At 39.8% G+C, this 27,196-nt stretch overlaps 1 protein-coding gene across 1 annotated transcript in view; it reads right to left on the reverse strand.

Moving 5' to 3' along the window:
- Positions 1-4,393: 4,393 nt before the first annotated feature.
- The window catches only part of LOC127451258 (E3 ubiquitin-protein ligase RNF216-like), a 54,544-nt gene continuing 31,741 nt past the window's right edge, over positions 4,394-27,196 (reverse strand). Inside the window, exons 14-17 of the mRNA XM_051715795.1 lie at positions 18,011-18,108; positions 12,143-12,365; positions 7,579-7,654; positions 4,394-5,024 (exon numbers count right to left, since the gene is read on the reverse strand). Of these exons, the coding sequence (XP_051571755.1) occupies positions 4,735-5,024; positions 7,579-7,654; positions 12,143-12,365; positions 18,011-18,108 (687 nt within the window). The 3' untranslated portion in view covers positions 4,394-4,734. The remainder of the gene's footprint in view (positions 5,025-7,578; positions 7,655-12,142; positions 12,366-18,010; positions 18,109-27,196) is intronic.

Here is a 27,196-nt window from a genome sequence, read left to right on the forward strand (position 1 = left end):
CACCTGAAGCCGCTGCATTATAGGCAAACATGATTTAATCATAATGTTCCTCAGAGGAGCAAGACAATTAAATCCACCTCGGCCGGCTACAGTCCCGACTTGGGACCTAACTTTGGTTCTAAATGTGCTTGCAGGGCCCCCCCTTTGAGCCTTTGGACTCTGTTGATTTGCGCATGCTCTCCATTAAGACCACACTACTGCTGGCACTGGCCTCAGTAAAACGGGTCGGTGACTTGCATTATCATTTGAAAATTCATGTCTGGAGTTTGGTCTCTCAAAAGCCACTGTCAAAACCAGAAAAGGCTATGTGCCTAAGGTTCTACCCACGCCCTTCAGAGAGCAGGTGGTTCACCTTCAAGCTTTCTTCCCTCCTCCATTTAATTTGGATGAGGAACAATCCTTGCATTTGTTATGCCCTGTGCGGGTGCTACATGCATACGTTGAGTGCACCCACCAGTTCAGACTGTCTGATCAGCTCTTTGTATGCTATGGAGAATGCAAGAAAGGAATGTCCGTCTCCAAGCAAAGACTTTCCCATTAGATCGTTGATGCGATTGCCCTGGCTTATAAGTCGCAGGGTAAGATCTGCCCAATTGGTGTAAAAGCACACTCAACTGTGTGACATTCTGGGCACTCAATTTTACTTTGCCCCAGACTTTGTATTTTGGGCGATGGGGAAGTTATAAATTCGGGGGACAAATATATAAAAAATTGGGTTCTGACTGGAGTGATGATTGGAGCGCCACCATTTCCGGAGTGGTGTGCGGAGATGGGGAGGATGGCGGCTTTTGAGAAAATGATAGATGGAAGGCTGGGGCTGGAGGACTTGTTTTTCAGGAAGTGGGGTAGGTATCTGTCGGATTTGGGGGACTAGTTTAATTATGCATGTTTTTTATATATTTTATTTTTTAGATTTTTTAATTTATTTATTTTTTATTTTATTGATTGTGTGTGTGTGTATTATTGTATGTGACCACAGTGGGTTTTTGTTAAATGTGAGCCAAAATCATCACAATTAAAAGAACCAAAGACTTAAACTACTTCAGTCTGTGTGCATTGAATTTATTTAATACACGAGTTTCACAATTTGAGTTGAATTACTGAAATAAATGAACTTTTCCACGACATTCTAATTTATTGAGATGCACCTGTACATTCTGAGTGCTTCCCTCCTGGCCCAACATGAGGGTCACTCACTTGCGGCATACTCACGTCGGACAGCGGCACCATGTTTCCTCTCTGGAAGGTTATGTTGTGTAGTGCGGCTTGATGGGATTCTGTTCCCCATATGTGTTAGCAGGCAATGTCAAGTATACTGAGTCGTTAGGGAACGTCTCGGTTACGTATGTAACCAGAAGAACATAGCCAATATTAGAATACTGGCGTTATTGTAGAGAGGTCGTGTGGAAGGACAACTCCCCATATGCGTTAGCACGCAATGTCTCGTTCCCTTCGTCTCAGGGAACCGAGATAACGTACGTAACCGAGACATTCTCCATAGACAACCATTCAAAAGTAGCCGTGTTTTATGACGAAATAAAAAAAAAAATTAAAAAAATGCAATAAAATTTTCTATTAAAATTATTCAATTACATTATAGCACATCATCATCTGGTGATGGATTGTTTTTGAATGGCTCTTAAAAGCGTGAAATTTATTTATATTTTCCCCTATCTATTCCCATTGTCGAGTGATCAGTCACGTGACACCCGATCCCGGAAATGATCGCCCATGAGCAAAGTGGCAGCCTCCATTTCGCTAGCTTTCTGGGAACCCTGCGCTAGCTGAGCAGTCATAGAGATGAATGGGGATTATAACGGACAGCTCTCTCCAGGTGTTTTATAGCTCCATGGTTGTGTCAAATGTGGGACAATGCACAGGTATCGCGCACAGAACGCATTGTTCTCTATGCACAAGCATAGTCAACTCCTAAATTTGAATTCAGATTCAGGATGGATGAGTTTTAATTTTACACTGAGTTAAAATTACACAATATTTTACAAGTCTCTGTTGTGTATATAGCTTTGTAGCAGTTGAATTAAAAGTTAAAGGGACAGTTCACTCAATGAAAAATGAAAATTCTTTCATCATTTACTCACCCTCATGCCATCCCAGATGTGTATGACTTTCTTTCTTCTCCTGAACACAAACAAAGGTTTTTAGAATATTTCAGCTCTGTAGGTCCATACAATGCAAGTGAATGGTGACCAAAAATCTGAAGTTCCAAAAATCACATAAAGGCAGCATTTTCATTTTGGCAAACTATCCCTTTAAATGGCAACTATCTAGTTAGCTAACATTAACTAGCTAGCCTGACTAGGACTGTTAACCAAACATGCTATTCGATAGGATATCTAAAATAGGGTTGCTGCAGAGTTTTTAAAATCAAATTTAAGACTTTTTAAGACCTTTTTTAAGAACTGAACAAATCAAATAATTCCGTATCCCCAAACAAAAACAAACTCACACAATCTCAAAATAAATCATGTATCACATACTCTTATTTAAACAGGCAGGGACACACATTCAACATGGCCTTAACATTGCTTTTCAGTAAAACAGGGTAGCTGTATCAAAGTCTTTTTAGCAAGTCCACTGTCGGCCATCTTTGGAACGCTCTCGGGAGGTTATTTCCAGTCTTGGAAAGCTCCTATATACTTGAATGGGGAAAGATCGAAATCTAAAAAACGGTTGGTCAAGATTACGACCAAAGAACATATTTCAAATCAGCAATAAAATGTGATAATACTGGTATCATAAATCGTGCTTCTTTATCTCCTATTACGCTAAAACACGCAATTATCCTGGCTTGTATAGCTTATACGCATGTGCGTTAGTGAGTCGCTTGACAGGAGATGTCTGTATATAAAAGGTGATTGGCTCTTTTACCTTTAAGGTGGGACCTCCTTTCTACATCCGTTGACCGCTCAGATTTCCTTGGTTGGGCGTTCCAGTTTCTCTCATTCATTTAAACAGAAGTGGCCCGTCTGCTAATTAGCCTCTGGCTATATGCAAGTTTTAAATACTCAAGACGTTTTCCACACTTTAAAATTGGTTTATGTACCATTATATAAATAGATACAAATTAGAGGTTGACCAGTATTGGATTGTGCTGATATGAAAATGTGTTGAAAGAAATGCAATTAATCTGCCAATAGTTTTGAAAACTGGCAGCCTATGTGAAATGTTCTTAGTCTTCCTGTGATGGAGAGGGCCAGACAGAGGCTACAAGAGTCCAAACTGAATTAAATTCCAGATGCAGTTTTAAACAAAAAAATCATTAAATAAATAAATCATGTAACTTTGAACTTAAAAGGCTGAAATACACCGGGGACTCTTATTTTGAAATGTTTGCGCTTCACTGCTTCCAGTTGCTCATTCAAACAGATAAGGGAAATAAAATGTGCACTCCTACAATAATCTACAATGTATTACAATATAAACAATTAAAAGTAAACATTGTCATATTTCATCAACACTATATCATCATCAAGAGTTGATCATTAGTGACAGTTTGTCATAAATTTCCGATATGACCTAATGATTGTGAACTGCTCTGCAACAGCTGAAAACACTCACAAGACCTGCAACAGTGACGCGTTTTCACTCTGGAGGAGGCAGCGCATGCATTTACTTAATTAAATCATATTCTTTTGAAGTTTGATAATCACATTAGGTCATATCACAATTCCTGTGTTTCCGCCCCCAAATTTAAGACCTCTTTAAATTATAATTAAGACTTTCGTTGTATCATTTAAGATATTTAAGTTTTTTGTGACCTTAAGTTTGGGAAAACTGCATTTAAGACTTAAGGATCCGCGGGAACCCTGTAAAAGCTATTTTTGGGACAGATTTAATTGTAAAATTATGTGAGAAACACAGAAGAATTTAGAGTAGCTTCTGAAGTTGTAGCTGGGCACCGGTGATGTGCTTACATTCATAGAAAACAATGGTCCAGTGTGCCCCCACTCAAAATACAGTTTTCGACTTTAAAGAGTAAACTGAACCCAAAAATGTAACAACAAATGTAGATTTTTTTTGTCATACATGTACACGGAAAGTGGCTGATTATAATAGTTTTATATATATGTCTAAATTGATCCAAATTTTGCATTGTGCATGAGAGAGTGGAGGGAGGCTTGCACTGAGAATGCAACAGAACAAATAAATGTCTATTTTCTAATTCAATTTGAATATTCTCTTACCTGACTTTTGCCTCTTCTCACATTTTCCTCCAACAACTTCCTTTTGTGATGCCGATCAGATAAGACCATACAAAACTGATAATCCAGACATTGTGTTTCCAGAAGTTCTCAAATAACACTTTAACCTTGGTTGAAATTTGTCAAAATATTTAGTAGGAATGCTGTGAATTCTGTTAAGTGCCAGTTTAATTGTATACCTCATGAGGATCTCAATGGAAATACCAGCTAAAATATTTTTAATTTCAGAAAGTAACCCATAATTTAATAATTTTGTAAAAACAAATGTTAAATATTCAACAAGTTTTTGTGTTTATTCAACTGAAAACTAACAGAAGTTTGTATTAATCAATCTGCACTTCATTCAAAACATACTGTCAACTGAAGAAGCAAGTCCAACAGGTACCTTGCTGCATTCTTAAGCACTCCAGAAAAAAGTTTGGTTCCCATAAAACCAAAACCAGCAAGGGCTAACAGTTTAAGACAGAATTATTTTAATAGTTTGAATGGGGCTCTTTGTACCATGGTGTCTTCAGATAGGTCTGAAGAAGCGATGCGCCGGTCCATAGTGCATAGGCATGTTGAAGTCAAAGTTCACGTTACGTGGGTTGTAGTTTACTGGGGGGAGGTTGGGCAATGGGGGCACGTATGGAGCTGGAATGGGCTGAAGAAAAAGATGCTGCGCTCCGGGCAGTATGACCTGGGGGATGTGCAGTGGCGCTCGGACTGCCTGAGGAAATGCATTTGGGGCCTGCGGTACAACACGAGGACGCTTGGCAGGGATGGGCTCGGGGGGAGGACCCAATCTCTTCCCAGTTGTTTCTGAAAGAGAGAGATCACAAAAATAATAAGAAACAACTCCGGTTTAGGTGCCAAACAAAGGCAAAACATAACAACACCAATGAGGAATTTACATTTATTCATTTGGCAGACGCTTTTATCCAAAGCAAAATAACTTTTCAAAATTTTGATTGTTGAGCCATATGTGTTGTACATACCAGGGTCATAAATTAACCAGGACTGGGGGCAAACAAACAAAACACCATGAAGGCCTTTGCATACTAAAGGCGATGCGATTATGGGAATCAAATCGCTAGCACATTCATGCCTTTACAATAGGTGGCGCTAATCAACAAACAATGTTACCCCATACGGTAGGTGGCTAAACTCACCTTTGAGCTGGTCTGCCCTTCGCCCATCTTTGGGTGAGAAGAAATAACCACTTGACAATTTATATGCAACTGTTACGCATACTGTATATACTTGTGTTAAGCGCATTTGTTTAAAATCACTTCGCAATGCACACTCATAATGACTCTTCAAACAAATGTTTAAAACAAACGTTCGACTGTATCTTATTGCCATGTACATCTACTTGTGTTATATTTGCTCAAAATCCTGTTACTAATTAAACACGATGAAATTTAAACGCTCAAAAAGTGCAAGTATAAAACAGATCTCACCCAACAAAACCCATCTTCAGTCTGACCCATTATTAGATACTTTAATACTGCTAATGACTATTAAAGATAACAGCTATAACGATTGTTTTTGGTATTCAAAGGCACACAGAGTGCACTAGAGGTCACAACAATTTTATTAATATTATTAATATTTGGTGAAGAAAAACACTTATGATCTGTAAAGTTGTTTATTAAATGCAAAAGCAAAACAATGCAGCAATATGCAATAAATTATGTAGACAATCCACATAAGATCAGAGAGTTTTTTTAAAAAGGGGATGCAAGGGAGTGACGCAGTAATATCATTTACATGTTGAGAACCCATATGCGAAAAAAAGATTTCAGTTTAAGGCATGTAATGCAAACAAAATAAACATCCTCACTGCTGGTTCAGGGTATCTTCCTCGAGTTACTTCAGCTTTTAATGTCGTTGGTCATCTTTCTGTGCTTTAGCGCCACCAGTTGCTCTGGTTCTGGTAACTCCGATGGCTTCTGACACATGATCTAAAGCTTAAATATTATTGATCAGGGCATTTCTTCACCCAGTGAACAAAAAGAAAATAAATCGACACACTCACTATAAAAAAAAAGGTTCGCTTTGTCGCATTGTGCGATTCAGCACGAATGTTTGCTCCAGGTGAGAATAGCTCATTAGGAATCCATTATTTTGCATCAAAATGTTGATCGCGGCAAAAAATAGCGCTGAAAATGTGCGTTTGGTGTGCAGAGGCCTTAAGTGGCAAATGTTTTTTTTTTTTTAAATGCCAAAGATATTTGAAATGTGGTGACAAAAATGGCTCCTGTAATGAATTCCTTTTTTTATCAGTTATCCAACATTTTATATATTTCATTGTGTTCTTTTCTAGGCCGTTATATGTTAGGAAAAATATGCCTGCATAAAGGTAAAGAATTACCCTGAAAATCACCCATTAATAAAAAAATTAATGGGAAAAAAGTTATGACACTGATAAATACATGACAATGCACTTATTAGAAATGTACGCGATGTGCGTTGTTGAGCCAAACCTGTCCGTTGCACACCAGATCATAATCTATCATTTCTTAAACTACCAACAATCCCTACTATACTATGGACATATTGCAACTTTATTTATTATTGTACATTAAATAATGTTTTTATTGTTTTATTTTTGCACATTGCTCATTGTTACTTCTTGTACCTTCCATTGCCTGACAATTTTAAACAATAGATTTCAAGTCCATTTGTCTTGCTGTTAAACTGTGTTTGTGTATTACTGTAAATTGTGTTATGTGCCTCTGTCTGTTTTGTTTCCAAATGCACCATGAAAATGTCATTGTCTTTAGTTAGTTAACTCTATTTTGACAAAATCTGTAGCAACTGCGTAGGGCTGCAAAATTAATCGAAAAAATAATCGAGATTACAAGGACAGCTGCTGCAATTAACTAAGGGTCAAAAAAGTGTCAGTTACATCATTCAATTTAGATCTATTGCCGTAGTGTAATTTTTTTAAAATGACAAAATATTTTGGTCAGTTGTGAAGATGAATGTAATAGACAATCAGAAAATCTGTTTAAATTAGTCTATTATCATATAAGAAACGACAACCTAGTATTCTAGTATTGTTTTGTTGCACATTTTCTGTGTATAATCAATTCAACATGTAAACAAAATTTAAAAACACTTGTTTTTTAATGCAATAAAGCAATTCAGGAACAATTCTCAGCTTGTTTCGGATGTATAGCCTACATAAAGATTATGGCATGCAGTTGCCCTACCACAAATATTTTAATCTAAATGAATAAATCACAATTGCAATATCAAGCGAAATAATCATAAATTATGATTTTCATCATTACCGTGCAGCCCTATTACCATGTTTGCCTTTATACGGCAGTCAGAACAGTGAACGAGTAACACACTGAACACTGACCTGCCTGATTGCTCTTCTTATTTAACTCTGCTTCACCTTCTTTTTGAATCTCCTGAATGATTCGCTCATCATCTTGCTGCGGATTGAAAGAGAGAGAGAGAGAGAGAGAGAGAGAGAGAGAGAGTGGGACAGAAGAAATACAAAAGGGGACAAAACAAAAAAGCCTTTCAGAAATGGCATGGCAATTAGGATCTCCGATTACTCTTCATTCGTGTGAAAAGGCCAGCAAACACTACCAGCCTCAATCTGATGCCAACATCACTGTCAGACCACAGCCTGGGCAAAAAAAATGGAACATCAGATGAACTTGAGGGAATCCACTTCATCGGTCAAACACAAAACAGCTCAAGTTCACCAGTTAGCCTTCAAAACTCACTCTCTCAGAACTGGCGTACAGTGCCAGGTGATTAGGAATGGTTCTGAATGGAGAGGTAATTGCAGTCCCCGGGCTGCCGGCAGGACAGCACTGTGACTGCGCTCTTCACACGAAAACATGGATTCAAATGCCTTAAATCTGATAATTGGTGGAACTCCTACAACTGGGAAAAGATTTTCCTATTATGTTCACAGTTTAGGAATAGTTGACCCAAAACTGAAAATTACGTCATCTATTCACTCCAATCACAAATGATCAATTTTTCCCCTGAAACACAAAAGGATATATTCACCTGAATGCCCAAGCTGCTATTTTCCAAACAATGAAAGTGGATGGTGACCATGGCTGTCAAGTTCCAAAAAGGACAAAAAAGAACCATAAAATTTGTCCATATGACTTGGGATCTGACTCCAAATATCTTCTGATAGTTGTATGTGAGGAACAGTCCAGAATTTAAGTCTTAAAGTCACGTATGTTTTTCATTTATCTACAGTGCATCCGGAAAGTATTCACAGCGCTTCACTTTTTCCACATTTTGTTATGTTACAGCCTTATTCCAAAATGGATTAAATTCATTATTTTCCTCAAAATTCTACAATCAATAACCCATAATGACAACGTGAAAGAAGTTTGTTTGAAATCTTTGCAAATTTATTAAAAATAAAAAACGAAAAAAACAAAAAAAACAAATCACACGTACATAAGTATTCACAGCCTTTGCTCAATACTTTGTTGAAGGATCTTTGGCACCAATTACAGCCTCAAGTTTTTTTTGAGTATGATGCTACAAGCTTGGCACACCTATTTTTGGGCAGTTTCTCCCATTCTTCTTTGCAGGACCTCTCAAGCTCCATCAGGTTGGATGGAGAGCGTCAGTGCACAGCCATTTTCAGATCTCTCCAGAGATGTTCAATCGGGTTCAAGTCTGGGCTCTGGCTGGGCCACTCAAGGACATTCCCAGAGTTGTCCCATAGCCACTCCTTTGTTATCTTGGCTGTGTGCTTAGGGTCGTTGTCCTGTTGGAAGATGAACCTTCGCCCCAGTCTGAGGTCCAGAGCGCTCTGGAGCAGGTTTTCATCAAGGATGTCTCTGTACATTGCTGCATTCATCTTTCCCTCGATCCTGACTAGTCTCCCAGTTCCTGCCGCTGAAAAACATCCCCACAGCATGATGCTGCCACCACCATGCTTCACTGTAGGGATGGTATTGGCCAGGTGATGAGCGGTGCCTGGTTTCCTCCAGACATGACGCTTGCCATTCAGGCCAAAGAGTTCAATCTTTGTTTCATCAGACCAGAGAATTTTGTTTCTCATGGTCTGAGAGTCCTTCAGGTGCCTTTTGGCAAACTCCAGGCAGGCTGTCATGTGCCTTTTACTGAGGAGTGGCTTCCGTCTGGCCACTCTACCATACAGGCCTGATTGGTGGAGTGCTGCAGAGATGGTTGTTCTTCTGGAAGGTTCTCCTCTCTCCACAGCGAAATGCTGGAGCTCTGTCAGAGTGACCATCGGGTTCTTGGTCACCTCCCTGACTAAGGCCCTTCTCCCCCGATCGCTCAGTTTGGCCGGGCGGCCAGCTCTAGGAAGAGTCCTGGTGGTTCCAAACTTCTTCCATTTATGGATGATGGAGGCCACTGTGCTCATTGGGACCTTCAATGCTGCAGAAATTTTTCTGTACCCTTCCCCAGATCTGTGCCTCGATACAATCCTGACTCGGAGGTCTACAGACAATTCCTTGGACTTCCTGGCTTGGTTTGTGCTCTGACATACACTGTTAACTGTGGGACCTTATATAGACAGGTGTGTGCCTTTCCAAATCATGTCCAATCAACTGAATTTACCACAGGTGGACTCCAGTCAAGTTGTAGAAACATCTAAAGGATGAACAGTGGAAATAGGATGCACCTGAGCTCAATTTTGAGTGTCATGGCAAAGGCTGTGAATACTTATGTACATGTGATTTTTTATTTTTTTATTTTTTTAATAAATTTGCAAAGATTTCAAACAAACTTCTTTCACGTTGTCATTATGGGGTATTGTTTGTAGAATTTTGAGGAACATAATAAATTTAATCCATTTTGGAATAAGACTGTAACATAACAAAATGTGGAAAAAGTGAAGCGCTGTGAATAATTTCCGGATGCACTGTATCTACCTTGTATGAACAATCCTAGTGAGTGAGTGCAATAATGATTTGTGCTTCTTTTGTGATTATAAAAGGAAAAACTTAGCAGTATGTTGTAAATAATACATGAGTTGCAGAGCAAATTGTTCTTTACTCATTGTAAACAGAGTGCTAAAGAGGTGAGTGCGATTTTGTTGCATAGCTTGAGGCAAATGCATGATAGTTTACTCTTGTTAGCAGCAGTATTCATGCAGAAGAGCTCTCCCCATTCAGAGCTCATTACTGCTAATCCATGAGACCCAGAGTGCTCCACTGAAGTACCGGTCATAACTCAAACTCTGTAAGAGCCCTGTATACAAAGCTGACATAAGGCCGTAACAGACACCCTATATGACTTGGTGTTTATTTAAAGACAAAATTACACTTACAAAGAACAAACCATACATGTATCACATAAAATGATTACAAAATGAGGGCCAAAGACAAGGAGCATGGAGTAACTCAGAGCAACACCCCCTGGGTAGTAAACAGAGGCCATAAACAGGTTTTACACTAAACCTGGAGGACTAAACCTGTTGTAAACTGAGAGCAGACATATAGAGCTGTGTACATGTGTGTTTCAGGGATGACCTCACACTAAAGTTGAGCAAGAAAGGAGTGCAATATTCAATTATTTGTTTTTTGCAGAAATGGTGCTGGTTTTTGTGCCAGAGATGGTACACAGTTAGGGACCCGCCTGCATTTCCACTAACTTGAGAGCCCAACATAGACATCGCCATGTTACTACATAAGCTGTGTATAAACAGCGCATTACGGTCTTCGTTAATGAGTTTTACAAGTTTTGAAAACATATTTTAACACAAACTCATTTATTTCAGCATCTTAATATCACAAGCTGCTTTTGATGCGATTGCAAAAAGTTTTAACAAACAAAATCCATAGCAATTAATTAACATAGCTCAATATTAAGGAATTTTTTTGGCCTGTCCAGTTGGTCCAGTAGTTCAGATTTTTACTTGTTCTGCCCATGTGTTCACTGGTCCCACCACACAAAAATTATACATGAAATTTTTTAGCAATGTATTTTTATATGTGCCGATCAGCCACAACATTAAAACCACCTGCCTAATATTGTGTAAGTCCCCCTTGTGCCGCCAAAACAGTGCCAACCCGCATCTCAGAATAGCATTCTGAGATGTTATTCTTCTCACCACAATTGTACAGAACGGTTATCTGAGTTACCGTAGACTTTGTCAGTTCAAACCAGTCTGGCCATTCTCTGTTGACCTCTCTCATTAACAAGGCGTTTCTGTCCACAGAACTGCCGCTCACTGGATGTTTTTTATTTTTGGCACCATTCTGAGAAAATTCTAGAGACTGTTGTGCATGAAAATCCCAGGAGATCAGCAGTTACAGAAATACTCAATCCAGCCCATCTGGAACCAACAATCATCCATGCGATTATCTAATCAGCCAATCATGTGGCAGCAGTGCAGTGCATAAAATCATGCAGATATGGGTCAGGAGCTTCAGTTAATGTTCAGATCAACAATCAGAATGGGGGAAAAAAAATGTGATCTCAATGGCTTGAACAATCTCATGCTTGTTGGTGCCAGATGGGCTGGTTTGAGTATTTCTGTAACTGTTTATCTCCTAGGATTTTCAACTTGGTGACATATTTAAATCAGCAGAATTTCAATATTCAGTATATTACAGGAAACCAAATGTTTACGTTTGCAAGGCATAAAAACACATTTTTAAGATCAAGGAATGTAAGATTTTTGTGAAAACGCAGCACTGGCCCAATGGGGAAAGAGACAATTCTGGACCAAAATTCTCTCCCCCGGCCACTGTGCCATCCTTATTGTTGAACCCTGATTCACACATAATATTTGTAAATAACAGCCTATTATTTTATAATAATAGCCTACCAGCGCAGAACTCTCTTTTCTACAGTGGAAATGCATGGAATGGTTCCAGATCGGGCACCGGCCCGGGAACCAGCCCTGGCACCAGCACCCTGTCGGTGGAAAAGAGGTAACAGAGGAGGATGTTGTCAACATTTACCGTGGGGTCCGTCCACAGCGAGCACTTCTTGCAGTGTCGGCAGGGGGCACCAGGTGAGCGGGCGTGCTGGCAGAAGTGGTTGTAGCCGTTGATAGGCTCTCGGCAGAGGTAGCACATGAAGGCGCCGCAGCGACACGACATTCGGTTGCAGCCCTCAGACTTCACCAGGCCAGTGGAACAATTGTGGCACTTCCTGACACGGGCAGCTGTCATCTTCTCCTCACTGTCAGAAGAAAAGTGACATATGGGTTACGTAAACATTTTAACTCTGTTTCAAAAACCTAGTTAGCTCCCTACCAAGACAGCATTTCAAGTCATCATAGGCGTTGCCAACATGAGGGCTCTTCCAACAGATCTGCACCCTTCCAAGATACCTTGTTATAGCCAAAGTCTAAAGGCTGTGCATTGTGCGCGAGACATAGCAGCACAAGGAAAATCTAAAGTATACTTGTGCCTTTTTTTTACGTTGCATGATAGCGCTGGGATAACAGCCACAGTGTGGAGCTCTCCAATTCTTTAGTTGTTTTTGTTTGTTTGTCCTGTGTTTAGTAATCTTTTTCCAATAAGTTTTACCAGGGACGAACTGCTGAACATTCAGCAGCACACACCAGACAATCTTTTCCCAGTTTTTGACTATTCGGACGCTTTGCTGGACATTTTAGTTGGAGGCGCAGCTGTGTTGTTTAAGAGACGCAGGCGAGGGAAAAGAGCCAGTGCGCTGGTCAAACTTCATCAGCACGACTTTCGAACAGCGCTGTAGAGTATTCATCTAGCAAATCTCCGCTCTCTTCCTAACAAAATGGATGAACTACATCTCCTCACCCGTACAAACAAGGACTTTTCAACCTCTGCCACCTTGTGCTTCTCAGAAACCTGGCTGAGTGAAGCCATTCCGGACAGCGCGTTACATCTGCCGGGCTTTCAGCTGTTCAGAGCAGATCGCATTGCAGAGTTAACAAGGAAAACGAGAGGCGGTGGAACATGCTTTTACATCAATGAAAGTTGGTGTACAGATGTAAAAACGTTAAAGAAGATGTGCTAACCTAATCTGGAAGCGCTCTTTATTAACTGTTAGCCTTTCTACTCACCGCGGGAGTTTTCCTTGTTTATTCTGGTGAGTGTTTATATCCCACCACATGCATGCGTGAACGCAGCGCTGCAACAGCTGGCTGATCAAATCACAGGCACGGAACAACAATACCCGGGCTAAGTTATTATTATTCTTGGGGATTTTAACAAAGAAAACCTCACACGTGAACTGCCCAAATACAAACAGCACATTACATGCCCCACCAGAGACAGGAACATACTGGATCATTGCTACACAACAATAAAGGATGCATATCGCTCTGTCCCTAGAGCAGTTTTGGGACTCTCTGATCACTGTCTGGTTCATCTTCTTCCAACCAACAGGCAGAAGTAGTGAAGACTGTAAAGAGATGGACCAATGAAGCAGAGCTGGAACTACAAGCCTGCTTTGACTGCACTGATTGGAGTGTTTTTGAGGCTGCAGACACCAGTCTGGATGAGCTCAAAGATACTGTGACATCATATATCAGTTTCTGTGAGGATATGTGCATTCCTACTAGGACTTATTTAACATACAACAATGATAAACCGTGGTTTACGGCAGAACTCAGGCAGCTTTGTCAGCCAAAAGAGAATGCTTACAGAGATAGGGATAAAATCTTGTCCAATCAGGCCAAGAACACACTGAATAAGGAAATCAGAGTGGCTAAAAGAAGCTATTCTGATAAGCTGAAAAACAAGTTTTTAGCTAACGACCCTGTATCAGTGTGGAGTGGCCTGAAACAACTTACTAACTACAAGACTCCTACCCCCAACACTGTAGTGGACCAACAACTGGCTGATGACCTGAATAAGTTCTACTGTAGATTTGAAAGGCACAATCTCACACCCCACACCTGCTCTGACCTTCCCCCTCCTGCTACTCAACCTGCATTTAAGATCTGTGAAGAGGAGGTTTGCCGTGTCTTCCGAAAAACAAAAGACAAGGAATGCACAGGGCCCAGACAGTGTTTCACCCACTTGTCTAAAATCCTGTACTAACCAACTGGCCCCCATCTTCACACTGATCTTCAACAGATCACTGGAGCAGTGTGAAGTCCCATGCTGCTTCAAATGCTCAATCATCATTCCTGTCCCAAAGAAACCCAAAATCACAGGACTTAATGACTACAGAACCGTCGCTCTGACGTCTGTGGTCATGAAATCATTTGAGAGACTGGTGTTGGCCCACATGAAGAACATCACTGGACCCTTCAATTTGCTTATCGAGCAAACAGGTCTGTGGATGATGCAGTCAACGTGGGATTGCATCATATCCTGCAACATCTGGACAGATGACTTCAGTTCGGCTTTCAACACCATCATCCCAGCTACTCTCCAGACTAAATTACACCAACTCTGTTCCCACGTCTATCTGTCAGTGGATTACCAGCTTTCTGACGGACAGGCAGCAGCTAGTGAGACAGGGAGAACTCACCTCCAGCACATGTACAATCAGCACTGGTGCCCCCCCAGGGATGTGTGCTCTCCCAACTACTCTTCTCCCTGTATACAAATGACTGCACCACCAAGGACCCCTCTGTCAAGCTCCTGAAGTTTGCAGACGACATTACTGTCATCGGCCACATCCAAGATGACGATGAGTCTGCATACTAAAGGGAGGTTGAACGGCTGGCTCACTGGTGTAGTCAAACAACCTAGAGCTGAACATGCTCAAAACGGTGGAGATGATTGTGGACTTTAGGAGGAACACCCCAACACTGACACCCCTCACCATTCTAAACAGCACTCTGGCATCAGTGGAGTCATTCACGTTCCTGAGCACTACCATCTTACAGGACCTGAAGTGGGAGACCCACATTGACTCCATTGTGAAAAAGGCCCAGCAGAGGTTGTACATCCTTCGCCAGCTGAGGAAGTTCAACCTGCCACAGGCGCTGCTGATACAGTTCTACTCAGCAGTCATTGAGTCTGTCCTCTGCACTTCAGTAGAAGACTACAAAGGACAGTTCGGACTGCTGAGAGGATTATCGGTTGCCCCCTGCCCTCCCTTCAAGAGCTGTACACTTCCAGATGAGGAAAAGGGCTGGAAAAATCACTCTGGACCCCACTCACCCAGCCCACTACCTTTTTGAACTGTTGCCTTCTGGCAGGTGCTACAGAGCTCTGAGCACCTGAACCGTCAGGCACAGGAACAGTTTTTTCCCTCAGGCTATCCATCTCATGAACAGTTAAAACTGCCCCATTGAGCAATAATTAATGTGCAATACACAGCTTAGTCTATTTATATTTATCCAACATTACATTCCCTTGCTTCTGTATATAACAGATTTGTATTTGTATATTGTACATACATACATAAAACATAGAATACAAATAAAAAGTGAATAGAAAAAGTATATACAGAAATACACAATAGGACTATATATATATATATATATATTAGTCCTATTGAGTATTTCTATATATACTTTATTTTCTATTCACTTTTTATTTGTATTCTATTTTTTTATTATTATCTCTGTCTTGTTGCTGTATTTTTTGTGCTCTGGAAGCTTCTGTCACCAAGACAAATTCCTTGTATGTCTAAGCATACTTGGCAATAAAGCTCATTCTGGTTCTTCTGATTCTTAAAGAGCACCTATTATGGTTTTTCAAATATCACCTTTCATGTAGTGTGTTGGAGTTATTGACACCCAAAAGAAAGAACCAATTCTGAACACCTGAAACGAGTCGTTAGTAATTCCAGACTTACTTCCTGTACTAACCTATGTAATTTGGTAACAAAGAACCTGCCTCTGGTCTGTTTACATGTACAGCCAGTGCAGGCTGTTAGCCTGTTAGCTGTTAGCCTCTGCTAACCGGCTAACTCATGTTATTGTCAAACTATATATAAACTTATCACAGAGAAACGTCCTGTTCTCGTCGTGCTTGCGATGGTGGTTCGGGTTGATCTTCCGATGTATCACTATCAGACTCTGGCTCAAATTGGTAAAACAGACATTTTTTCAGACGGAGCTGAAACTCGGATATGGTAGTGGGCGTTTCCTTTCAACACGTGCTGTAAGCGGTAGACCAATCACAACAGACTGGGACATCTGACCAATCAGAGTAGAGTAGGCTTTCTGAAAGGAGGAATTTAGAATGAAGCCTTTAGAATGGATCATTGAACGAGTCATTTGAGACACTGGGAAAAAAAGGTAATGCTGCAATTTAAATTATGAGCAAATGTAAGTGTTTTTTGACCTTGGATGCATGTAAATCTATTGTATGAGACCTTTAAAACAAAATTAGGCACGTTTAAAAATCATAAAAGGTGCACTTTAAAGGTGCTGTAAACGATTTTTTCATGGAAAGGTATGCATAAAAATGTCCTACTCCCTGAAACATATTAATGAAATAAGTGTTGTGAGATAGCTCACTGGTCTCTGTCACAGCTCTAGACTCTGTAAACAGAAAACAAAAATGTGTCCGTGGGCCGCTGTCACTGACACTTTCTGCCTGTCAATCATTTTGCATGTTCTCATAGTACTGTAGTTGCAGCAAATTATTGAGGCTTAATGCCATTTTTATGCCATGTTTTTTCATAACAGTTGTCAGTTGAGGGCGCTATTTTGCTGCTTTTGCTTTTGACAACTGTTTCTGCTTGGTGTCAGTCTCAAAGCTCATCTGGTACTTTTGGAGTGCAGGGTTTTGGAAAGAGGGGGTGTGGCTAATCCAACAGCTTAGCTGGTGGAAATTCCAGAAGGGTTAAAACCGCTTGCAGCACCTTTATGGCAGAAACGCATATATTTTTCCACAAAGAGTGCAATCCCAAAAAGAATTCACAGCTCAAAAAAATCATCCAAGATGGTGGACCAAGTCGTGAGAAATGACAATTGTAAATATCCCTATATCGCATGCATAATCAAAAAGTATTGGGTAAAAAAATCAACTATTTTATCTAATATTTGTGTGTGCAGTGTATTTTTAAGCTTGTTAGAGTATTGCAATGTTATCTTAGCAATATGCACACATTAAATGATTTTGGAGTCAAGTCTCCACAAGTCCACCACTTCATGCGAGGAGTGCTATTTGTGTGGATCACAAAGTTGCTGCCTATGAAGAGTGTTTTAAATCAGTCACTTATAAGGTTCCATAATGATTAGGATGCTGCCTTAGAAGGCAACTGCCTATTTGGGCGGTAGACAGCAAGGTGGGTCACTAAGTTCTGGAACAGAGCAATAATGTTCATTTTGTCATCAGTTATTTCACTCTATTTTACATATAGAAATCATACTAGTATTGATTGAAGCATCCCAACAAGACATTGTCTTGCTGTAAACCTACAGAATAGTTGAGATTTGTGATACCATGTTTAATTTAATCTCTCAGTTAGGGTCAGTTTCCTGTCTCTATAAAAGCAGGCTAGAGAAAAAGGGGTCAAGTGTAAACAGGATACACAGTCTTTGATACTTGTGTATGCCCCATCCAATGACAGGAAGGAAACCAGTATATCACATCCTGTCCAGTCCAGAGACTGTCCAACAAGATAGCCTGCTTTTTTCACACTGAATCAGTTTATACAGGCACCAGCGCTACAGCACACTTCCTCATGAATACCTCCTGTGCACAGGGACAGCTTTGGCTGATGTGTATTTGCAAACATAACACACAGGGGAATTGGTCTAATACAGTGCGTTTTAGAGTGCCATGAGAAAGGCCTGGGGAAAAGGCTGACTCTGCATTAAGGATACTGATGATCTCCCATGAGGTTCACTACACTACTGAGTACCCTCAATACGACATGCATTAATTATTAACAAGCTCTACACTAAGAGTTTTCTGCTGGGCACTTACAAGGCCACTCGCAGCCGGATCTCGTCTCTCTCCAGGACCTGCTCACAGGTCTTTCCTGCGTGCTCCTTCCACACCACATGGCACTTCCTGCAACTCTCCTGAGGAAGAGGACACAAACAAGCAGCTGTATTATAGATCACAATTGAAATAAACAGTGGAAAGAAAAACATCTGGACAACAATTCATTCATCTAATGGCAAATAAGGGTCACATTTCTGTTGCTCAGAGACCTCTGTTTGTGCATAAGAAAGGAGCCAGTGTTCCCTGAATTGTTTAAGAGATGCGTATTACTTCCTTTCCATGAAAAATCTGGACATATATTTGGCATAATCCCCTTTGGGCTTAACTACACATTATTTCAAATTTTATTTCAAAACTGTATGCAAGTTGTGCTTGCCCATGCAAAAGTTACTGGCATGGTGCAAGCATGTAGTGAGTAATCAAGTCAAAAGAGCCAACCTTCAAGCCTTTTTGTTGTTTTTTTGGTCCCTTGATATGGCTTGGGTTGAGCCTGATCTCATGAAAATTATGACAAATTTATGTGGTGCATAACACATATTGCAGCAGTTCCGAGGTGAAATGTCCACTGTGTGGTACTAAAAGAGAATTAATTTTCTCCCAAACAGATGACGTTTAGGTTAATGTGAGTTTAAAAACCAACAAAATCTACCTCCCTACCCTAAACCTAACTGATAGTGTAACAATAAGCAAATGAGATGAAAAACACAATTGCTGAAGCAACCACGTAATTCTGAGGTGCTTTTAGGACACTTTCAGTTCATGAATCGACTTGCATGCTCTTCTGGACTTGTACCCTGGTCCTTTGCATTACTCTATCAGTTGAGCTTCTTGTGCAGTTTGATTGCATTCAAATAAGCTTGTATGGTTATAAAATGCAAACGCTACAATGTATCGCCTTACAAACAATGAACCATCGTAAAAGTGTTTTGATGTCATAAGATAGCATTGTGTGAGGAACCGAGCGAAAAATATGCATTTATGAACAGATAATCTGCTGTTGTAAAAATTTGTTGTTGTTTCACCTCCAATTTTCTTCTGTCAGGTGAAAAATATTAGAAAAACATAGGTCAGATAGCTTAGAAAAGTAGTAGCACATCATGTGAAGGTTAAGTTTAATATTTTGTGGCAACATTTAATACTTAAGGTCTGGGGTTTGTTGAACATTCCTAACACTATATATGCAGAATAGTAATAATAATGCTTGCCTTAGCAAACATCACTAACAATGGAACATCTAGGCTACAGAACTGTTCATTATAAATTTAAGTCATCCAAACTATCATTTTAAGCAAGCAAATAGCTCTAATTGACAAAGAAGCTCCTGCAGACTGAGTGTGCACAGTTCCCTGCCCTTCTCTTTGGATGTGAGTCATCGTCTGTCTGGTTGCCTAGGAACAACATTTTCATCTTCCATTTTAGCCATGCCTGTCCACAATGCTTTGCTTTCAGCTGACTGGAAAGGACATCTGAGTGCGACATGCAGCTAAATTGCTAAATTCAGAGCGTGAAGTTGGCTGTGCTAAGACCATGTAAACGCCTACGCATTTCACATGCATAGTTCTATTGTAAAAGATTAGAACATGTTGGACGCAACCTCCACTTTCACTGACTGTTCAGTTTGAGGTGGGGTTTTATTTTCAGTAAGCACACCAGCACATAGCTAAGCTCCTTGTATTATTAAGATAAACATTAGCCGTTTGTTTCAAGAAGAGATAAGAAATGGGCACAGTGAAATGGCAGCTGAAGATCCAACCCCTTCCTCCCACAATCTGCAAACTAAGCAGATGAACTGATGGAGAAGGAACACATTTGGCCACTATCCACTGAGAGCTCTCTAATTCCATAACTGAGTGTTGCCTGGAAACTGTCCCTATGGAAAATGCCATTAGCATAAATATTTAAAGCTAATGGTGAATATTAATGACAGTGACAGATGATAAATGACAACTTGGTGATGCAGAAACCTTCAGAACAATTGCTCCCTGCCCCTGGGTGTCATCCTAAGCTGGAAATTGCAAAATATTTTGGCAAAGCAACCATTTCTTTCATATATGTAGGCCAGGGAAATATACTTATGAAGACCAGCATTCTGCTTCAGGCTCCATATTGAAAAAATCATAGAAGATTCATTAGCACAGTTGTAAAGAAACTAGAAACTGTACTACACTGGGAATGGTGTAAAAACCATAGCAGAAAATGGCCATGCGGCATGAGGCGTGGACACATGTGAACTACAGTACAAGAACTACTGTAATGATGTATCGCCCCCAAGTGGAAAACAGCAGCACAGCATGGGAGGGACAAATCCAGTCAACCAAGTAGGGTGACCAAGAAAGCTGCTACAACAGCTACAAAAGTCCTGAAAATATACAGTACTATGCAAAAGTCTTAGGCACATTAGATGTTTCACAAAAGCATTTGTCTTAAGATGGTTATTTATATCTTCAGCTTTAGTGTGTCAATAGGAAATATGATATGGAAATGAAATGTCTAAAAAATGTTAGACTCTCAAACATTTCTTTTGCAAATAGAAAAGATTAGAATAGAAGAACAGGGAGCCCTGCAACAGATGTCATGGCCCCCAAAAAGGCCCCCACTGAACATTGTGTCAGTCTGAGATTACAAGAGACAGAAGCAATTGAGACAACCTAAATATATAGAAGAATATCTGCCAAAAACCAAGAAAAACTGTGTCCAGGAGTACCTAGGAGAATTGGTGCTGTTTTAAAGGCAAAGGTGGTCACACCGAATATTGATTTAGCTTTTTTTATGTTTACTGGACTTTGTATGATATTAAGTGATAAATGAAAACTATGTCATTATTTTTGAAGACATCTTCACTATGCAACATTTTTCACAAGTGCCTAAAACTTTTGCACAGTACTGTGTTTTTTAAAATGGCTAAATCTAGGATGAAAACAATGTGGAGATCATTTAAACAACTACCAGCTTGTGTCTCCATTTCCTCATTTAAAACAAAGTTTCAAGCTTATTGTGAAAGTTTCATTTAAAAACTAGAAGTAACTTGTCTCTTAAAGCTACACAGCTTTTTAAATATGAAAACTTAATGGCAATGTGTTCAGTGTAGATGCCCATAAATGGTGTATCTGCATATCAACAAAGAGTAGGAGTCTCCAGGAAGTGACTGCGGCTCTCTAAATGTGACTCTCACTCTGAGAAGTGTGAATGCACACTGGTACCTTAATTTATATAAGCGACTAAAAATACAGCAGTGACATCACGCTGATGCTCTGTGCTTCCTGGTTCAAAGCATACCTTGCAAGGCTAGGCTGACACTTCCAGATTAGCTGAAAACACGCTCCGGAACAGGGCGGAGTCAGCTTCAGATTCACACAAGTCTCCCCTGTTATGCAATGTTCAGCTCTTATCTCTGTTCTGGCAAACAGTGAAACAGTGATTCCTTCAAGAACAAGCAAGTATTTGAGATCTGTGGGGCTTACAAAAGAAAGAAATGTGCAAGCCCATTAACATTATTCCTTTGAGCTTTCTAAGTCGTAAAATGAATATTCTGTCATCATGTATTCACCCTCATGTTGTTCCATTACCATATGACTTTCTTTCTTTTGTGGAACAACGAGATATTTTGAAGAAACCTCATAAAATGTATTTTCTGTACAACGACATTTCAAAGTAGGGCTTGTAAAAAAATATTTATTTTCCAATTAATCAAATCCTTATTTGAACAATCCTGATATTGATTCTTAAAATCCCACGATTCATATTTTATCACTTTAAAATTTACTTTAGTTTTGGTTGTGTTGATTATTATATCTGTTAAGTATATTGCAATTAAACTGCATACAACTGTGTACATTTCCATAAAGAGCCAAATTAAAAAGGTTCCCTGTATAATTTACAGCATTAGCTGATAATTTCTTTTGCATGCAAGCAAAATGGACATTATAACTGAAATATATTCAAATGAAATCACAATAGAATCAAATGAAGAGCTTGTGAATCGGAATAAAATCAAATCTTGAAATCTTTGACAATATCCATACCTAGATAAAATGAGCACAAAAAAAAAAAAAGAAAAAGACAGTCTTCCCATCCAGTTAGCTGTTAACTTGAGAACCAGTGTAACCAGATCATTAATTGAGTGAGCTGAGCTGGAGGACTGGTACTGGATCAATCCGATTTGTGAACGAATAATTCCGTTCTAATGCAAACTTAAAAATGTCAATATTTTATCGGAGTAAAATTCCTTACTGTAGAAGAATAATGTTAAAACGTGAAACAGTATGTGCATGTAGCCTACTGTTTAAATATCATTTAAATAAATAAATCTAAGAAATTCGAAATATCTGTATTAAGTTTAGTGTATTTTTAATACATTCAGGCTAAGTTTAGTATGAATTTGTGACAAGGAAGTGAAAGACCTACCTTTGTTTTATATTCTGTTGTGCTGACAGGACGTGACATCAAGTACCCTTTAGCATCGGATGACTGTATAGCCAGTCTTTTCCCTATCTGCTAGCATTATTACTTAACGCATGTGCTGAAACTGATTAATCACAAAACCTTAAGTTTAATTGTTCAAATTATCAATGACGAATAATGGATCATCGATTATTCATTAACATCCCTAGAGTCATTTTTGGAGTTTAACAGACATGGATTGTTGAAAGAAAAATACCTGCATGAAGTTTGTTAAAACTTCTTTTGTGTTCTACAGAAAAAATAACAGCATACAGGTTTGGAATAACATGAGGGTGAGTAAATAATGACAGGGGGAGGGGGCTGATGACAACTATTCATTTAAGCTGACCCTTTCAACCAAAAAATCTATGGTACTGAGAAACGTTTTGCTTGGAAAATAAAGGGTGAGGTAAAGTTCTTGCAGGGAAAGACTTCAGACAGGCTAGTGTGCCATGAATCACAGTAAGTGCTGCGAGGGGGCGATATATCTAATGTGCAGAAGAAATGTGACTTTGCAGCACCGTTTATCACAGAAAATAATGTTGCACAAGAGCCACAGAAACCTTCTACCCACACAGGATGTATGTAGCGTTCGTCTGTACCCATGAGGGCCTGTTCAGTGTAATGAAGATATAAAAAATAGCTGTCATCTGGTGTAGAGAGCACAGTACCAAAACAAACTGGAAAAACAACCTCAGCGACACAAGGAAAACAATTACAACGACAAGTCTTTATCTCGACAAAACAAGCCCAGGGGTGACAATTGCGGTCTCGCCACATATTCTTGTAACTTGTATCTGACTCGCCAAAACTAGCAACCCTCCTTTTCCTGTTAATCGCTGCATGAATACCTCTCATTTAAGAGTGAAAGCTTATAACCAGAAACCACAGCTCCAGGCAGTCAGGCTAGTTTTATCTGGACTGAGCATAATTGTGTGTAAACGTCCATTCATCATTAGAACTTAGTTTTACATTATCAAATTTGTTTTTTCTCAGAAAAAAAAAAAAAAAAAAGCCGTATTTTAATTTTATTGGTTTTAATTATTAGTCACTGTGTACCAAAAGCCCTGTATCCATTCAGTTTATCATAAAAACATGTACCATTGCAGCCCCATGAGATATCAATCCATGGAATTTATCGTTTTAAAATGGTTATACTTCAGCAAAATTGGTAAACAGGTGGTTTCATTCCATTTTTCCGTTCTTCTCATTCATGGTAATGCATGAATATAAAGTAAGGTTTCAAAAATCCAAATTAGTTACTTATTTGGTAACGTACATCTACAAATATATCTAACTAATTAAGACATCTTAAAGAATCTTAAATTAAGAAAATTAAATCTCTAAATTGTGACTTCATTTTACATTCAACCATCACTCCATTTTAAAGGTGACATGTGAGAATCAATGATGATGATTACCCAGTTTGTAAGGTCTGTTGAAAAAGTGTAATCTCAGGCAGGAAATACTTTAAACTGGGGACATCTTTTCCAGATACAATACAGTTTTACATGATTTGTAATGACTCATTAGGTTTTTAGGTAGGTAAACTTATAAACTTGTTACTGAGAGAGACTGGTGTTGGCCCACCTGAAGACCATCACTGGACCCTTTCTAGATCCCCTTCAATTTGCTTAGAGCAAACAGGTCTGTGGATGATGCAGTCAACATGGGATTGCATCATATCCTGTAACATCTGGACAGACCAGGGACATATGCAAGGATCCTTTTTGTGGACTTCAGTTCGGCTTTCAACACCATCATCCCAGCTATACTCCGGACTAAATTACACCAACTCTCTGTTCACACGTCTATCTGTCAGTGGATTACCAGGTTTCTGACGGACAGGCAGCAGCTTGTGAGACAGGGGAAACTCACTTCCAGCACCTGTACAATCAGCACTGGTGCCCCCCCAGGGATGTGTGCTCTCCCCACTACTCTTTTCCCTCTACACCAATGACTGCATCGTCAAGGACCCCTCTGTCAAGCCCCTGAAGTTTGCAGATGACACTACTGTCATCGGCCTCATCCGAGATGACGATGAGTCTGCATACAGAAGGGAGGTTGAACAGCTGGCTGTCTGGTGCAGTCAAAACAACCTTGAGCTGAACACACTCAAAACGGTGGAGATCATTGTGGACTTTAGGAGAAACACCCCAACACTGAACCTCCTCACCATTCTAAACAGCACTATGGCAGCAGTGGAGTCATTCAGGTTCCTGGGCACTACCATCTCACAGGACCTGAAGTGGGAGACCCACACTGACTCCATTGTGAAAAAGGCCCAGCAGAGGTTGTACTTCCTTCGCCAGCTGAGGAAGTTCAACCTACCACAGGTGCTGCTGATACAGTTCTACTCAGCGGTCATTGAGTCTGTCCTCTGCACTTCAATATCTGTCTGGTTTGGTTCAGCTACGAAATCAGACATCAGAAGACTACAAACGACAGTTCGGACTGCTGAGAGGATTATTGGTTGCCACCTGCCCTCCCTTCAAGAAATATACACTTCCAGAGTGAGGAAAAAGGCTGGAAAAATCACTCTGGACCCCACACACCCTGCCCACTACATTTTTGAACTGTTGCCTTCTGGCCAACATTTCAGAGCTCTAAGCACCAGAACTGTCAGGCACAGGAACAGTTTTTTCCCTCAGGCTATCCATCTCATGAACAGTGAAATTGCCCCATTGAGCAATAACTATGTGCAATACACAGTTTAGTCTTTTTTATATATTTATCCAACCTCTTCAGCCATTTCATTACTCTAGAGAAAAAAAACAAAAAACATTTGAACTGTACATAACAGATAACAGATTTGTATTAGATTGCACTACGTATGTGTATGTATGTATGTGTCTGTGTGTGTATGTATGTGTATAACTATTATTATTTTTTATTATTTTCTATGTCTTGCTGCTGTTTTTGTATTGTTTTTGTATTGTTGTACACTGGAAGCTCCTGTCACCAAGACAAATTCCTTGTATGTGTAAGCATACTTGGCAATAAAGCTCATTCTGATTCTGAGTGCGAACTGTTGCAACATCTGTTTGGTAGCTTTCTGCTTCTCTCCTGCAGCACCGTGTAAGAGGCTTCAGCAACAGCAGGCCTTATAAGGCAGGAGATTTACGGAGCATCTGATTGGGGCTGCTTGTTTTGGAGGATCACAGGCCTGAATGAGCCTCAGGCAGAGAGTGATGCACCCACAGCATGTGCTAACACACATTAAAACATCTCTAGGCCAGGGCTGGATATCACTGAGCTTTAACACAAAAAACTTTAACACTTTTTTCCATTCTATGTAATGCAACTATTAGATAGGCTGGATTATATGAAAGCCACAGTATAAAAACTCTACAAACATAAGAGTACTGAATATGGTGTTATACAAAACTCAAACCTGTGTGTAAACCATGAGCTGTGCAAAACATGCCAAGATTTTGCTGTCTTTCAACGCAAATTAGAGAAACATGGATACATGGAAAATAACCAGTGTAATATAAAAGCCAGTACACAGAGCCAAAGAGTGGGGAAAGTTGGCCTGTGAAAGCCATCCTAACATTCATCAACATCGCTGTTGGGAACAAAAAGCAAAAAACAGCATTTTTTGAAATTTTCAAGCCTGAGAAAAAAAAAAAAAAAAAAAGGAAAACAAATCTGGGTCAAACATGAACTGTACCAAAATTCAAATTTTAGCCATTAAGGTTCAGCCAATGAGAGTTCTGTAACTGCTGTGAGGGGTGGAGCCAAAGAGGCAGTGAAGAGAAAAAAAGTGTGTCAGTTTTATAACTTTCATCTTCACCGAGTGAAAAGAGGGGAGGCAAAGGGCAGAGCAGAGGGTGTCTCTTCCCTTCTCAAGACAGGAACTTGAGGGCACACATCACCACAGACAAATTGAATATGTGTGTGTGAGAGAGAGAGAGAGAGAGAGAGAGAGAGAGAGAGAGAGAGAGACAGAGAGAGAGAGAGAGAGATACAGGAGGGAAAATACTGAAACATGAGTATCGGAGTCATTAATGGGGCACTGGGATTCCAGAGTTTTCCACAGCCAACTGTTCTTATCATGAACAAATGTGAGTTAGACACCAGAAAACATCCCCAAACAACAAGATGATTTTAAATGGTCTGAGCAGGGCTGTAACCACCATAGACATCAAGACATGTCCAACCCGATACATTTAAAACAGAGGTCTAACAATACAGCTTTTCCAATGATCATTTCTTAAACTTTTTCATTTGGTCCCCCCAAATCGTGAATATTCGGTTACAACCTTAGATGTGAAGCTCAGTAATGTGGCTCGGTCAGTACATTTACAAGCACAGTAATAATTGAGCTACAGTGGGTTTTTGCATAGCTGAGAAAGTGTCTTACAACTTCAGTGTGTAAGGAAGGACATCAGCTGAGAAAGTGTCTGCAATACACGTTATGTGTCATCTCTGTCTTTCGAATCATGTGCGAAACGCAGAGTTCAGATTGTGGTCCGATTAACGTGTATACATGCTGGACATAGCCAAGCTACAATTGCATTATCAAGGTATGTTAGCCTGACTTCACAACAGGCACGATTTCAGTCTGACTAAAACATTTAAATTACATTTTTAAAAGCTGTCTAAAGGATTAAGTGTGTATTTCTGCGCTACTAGTGCCACCAAATGTAATTACAAAAATAAAGTATGCTTTCAAACAACCTTTGCCGACAACCATAACACTCATCATTCCCTTTCACACTC

Source organism: Myxocyprinus asiaticus, chromosome 14 (genome assembly GCF_019703515.2).
Source record: "Myxocyprinus asiaticus isolate MX2 ecotype Aquarium Trade chromosome 14, UBuf_Myxa_2, whole genome shotgun sequence".
Taxonomy (NCBI): Eukaryota; Metazoa; Chordata; class Actinopteri; order Cypriniformes; family Catostomidae; genus Myxocyprinus; species Myxocyprinus asiaticus.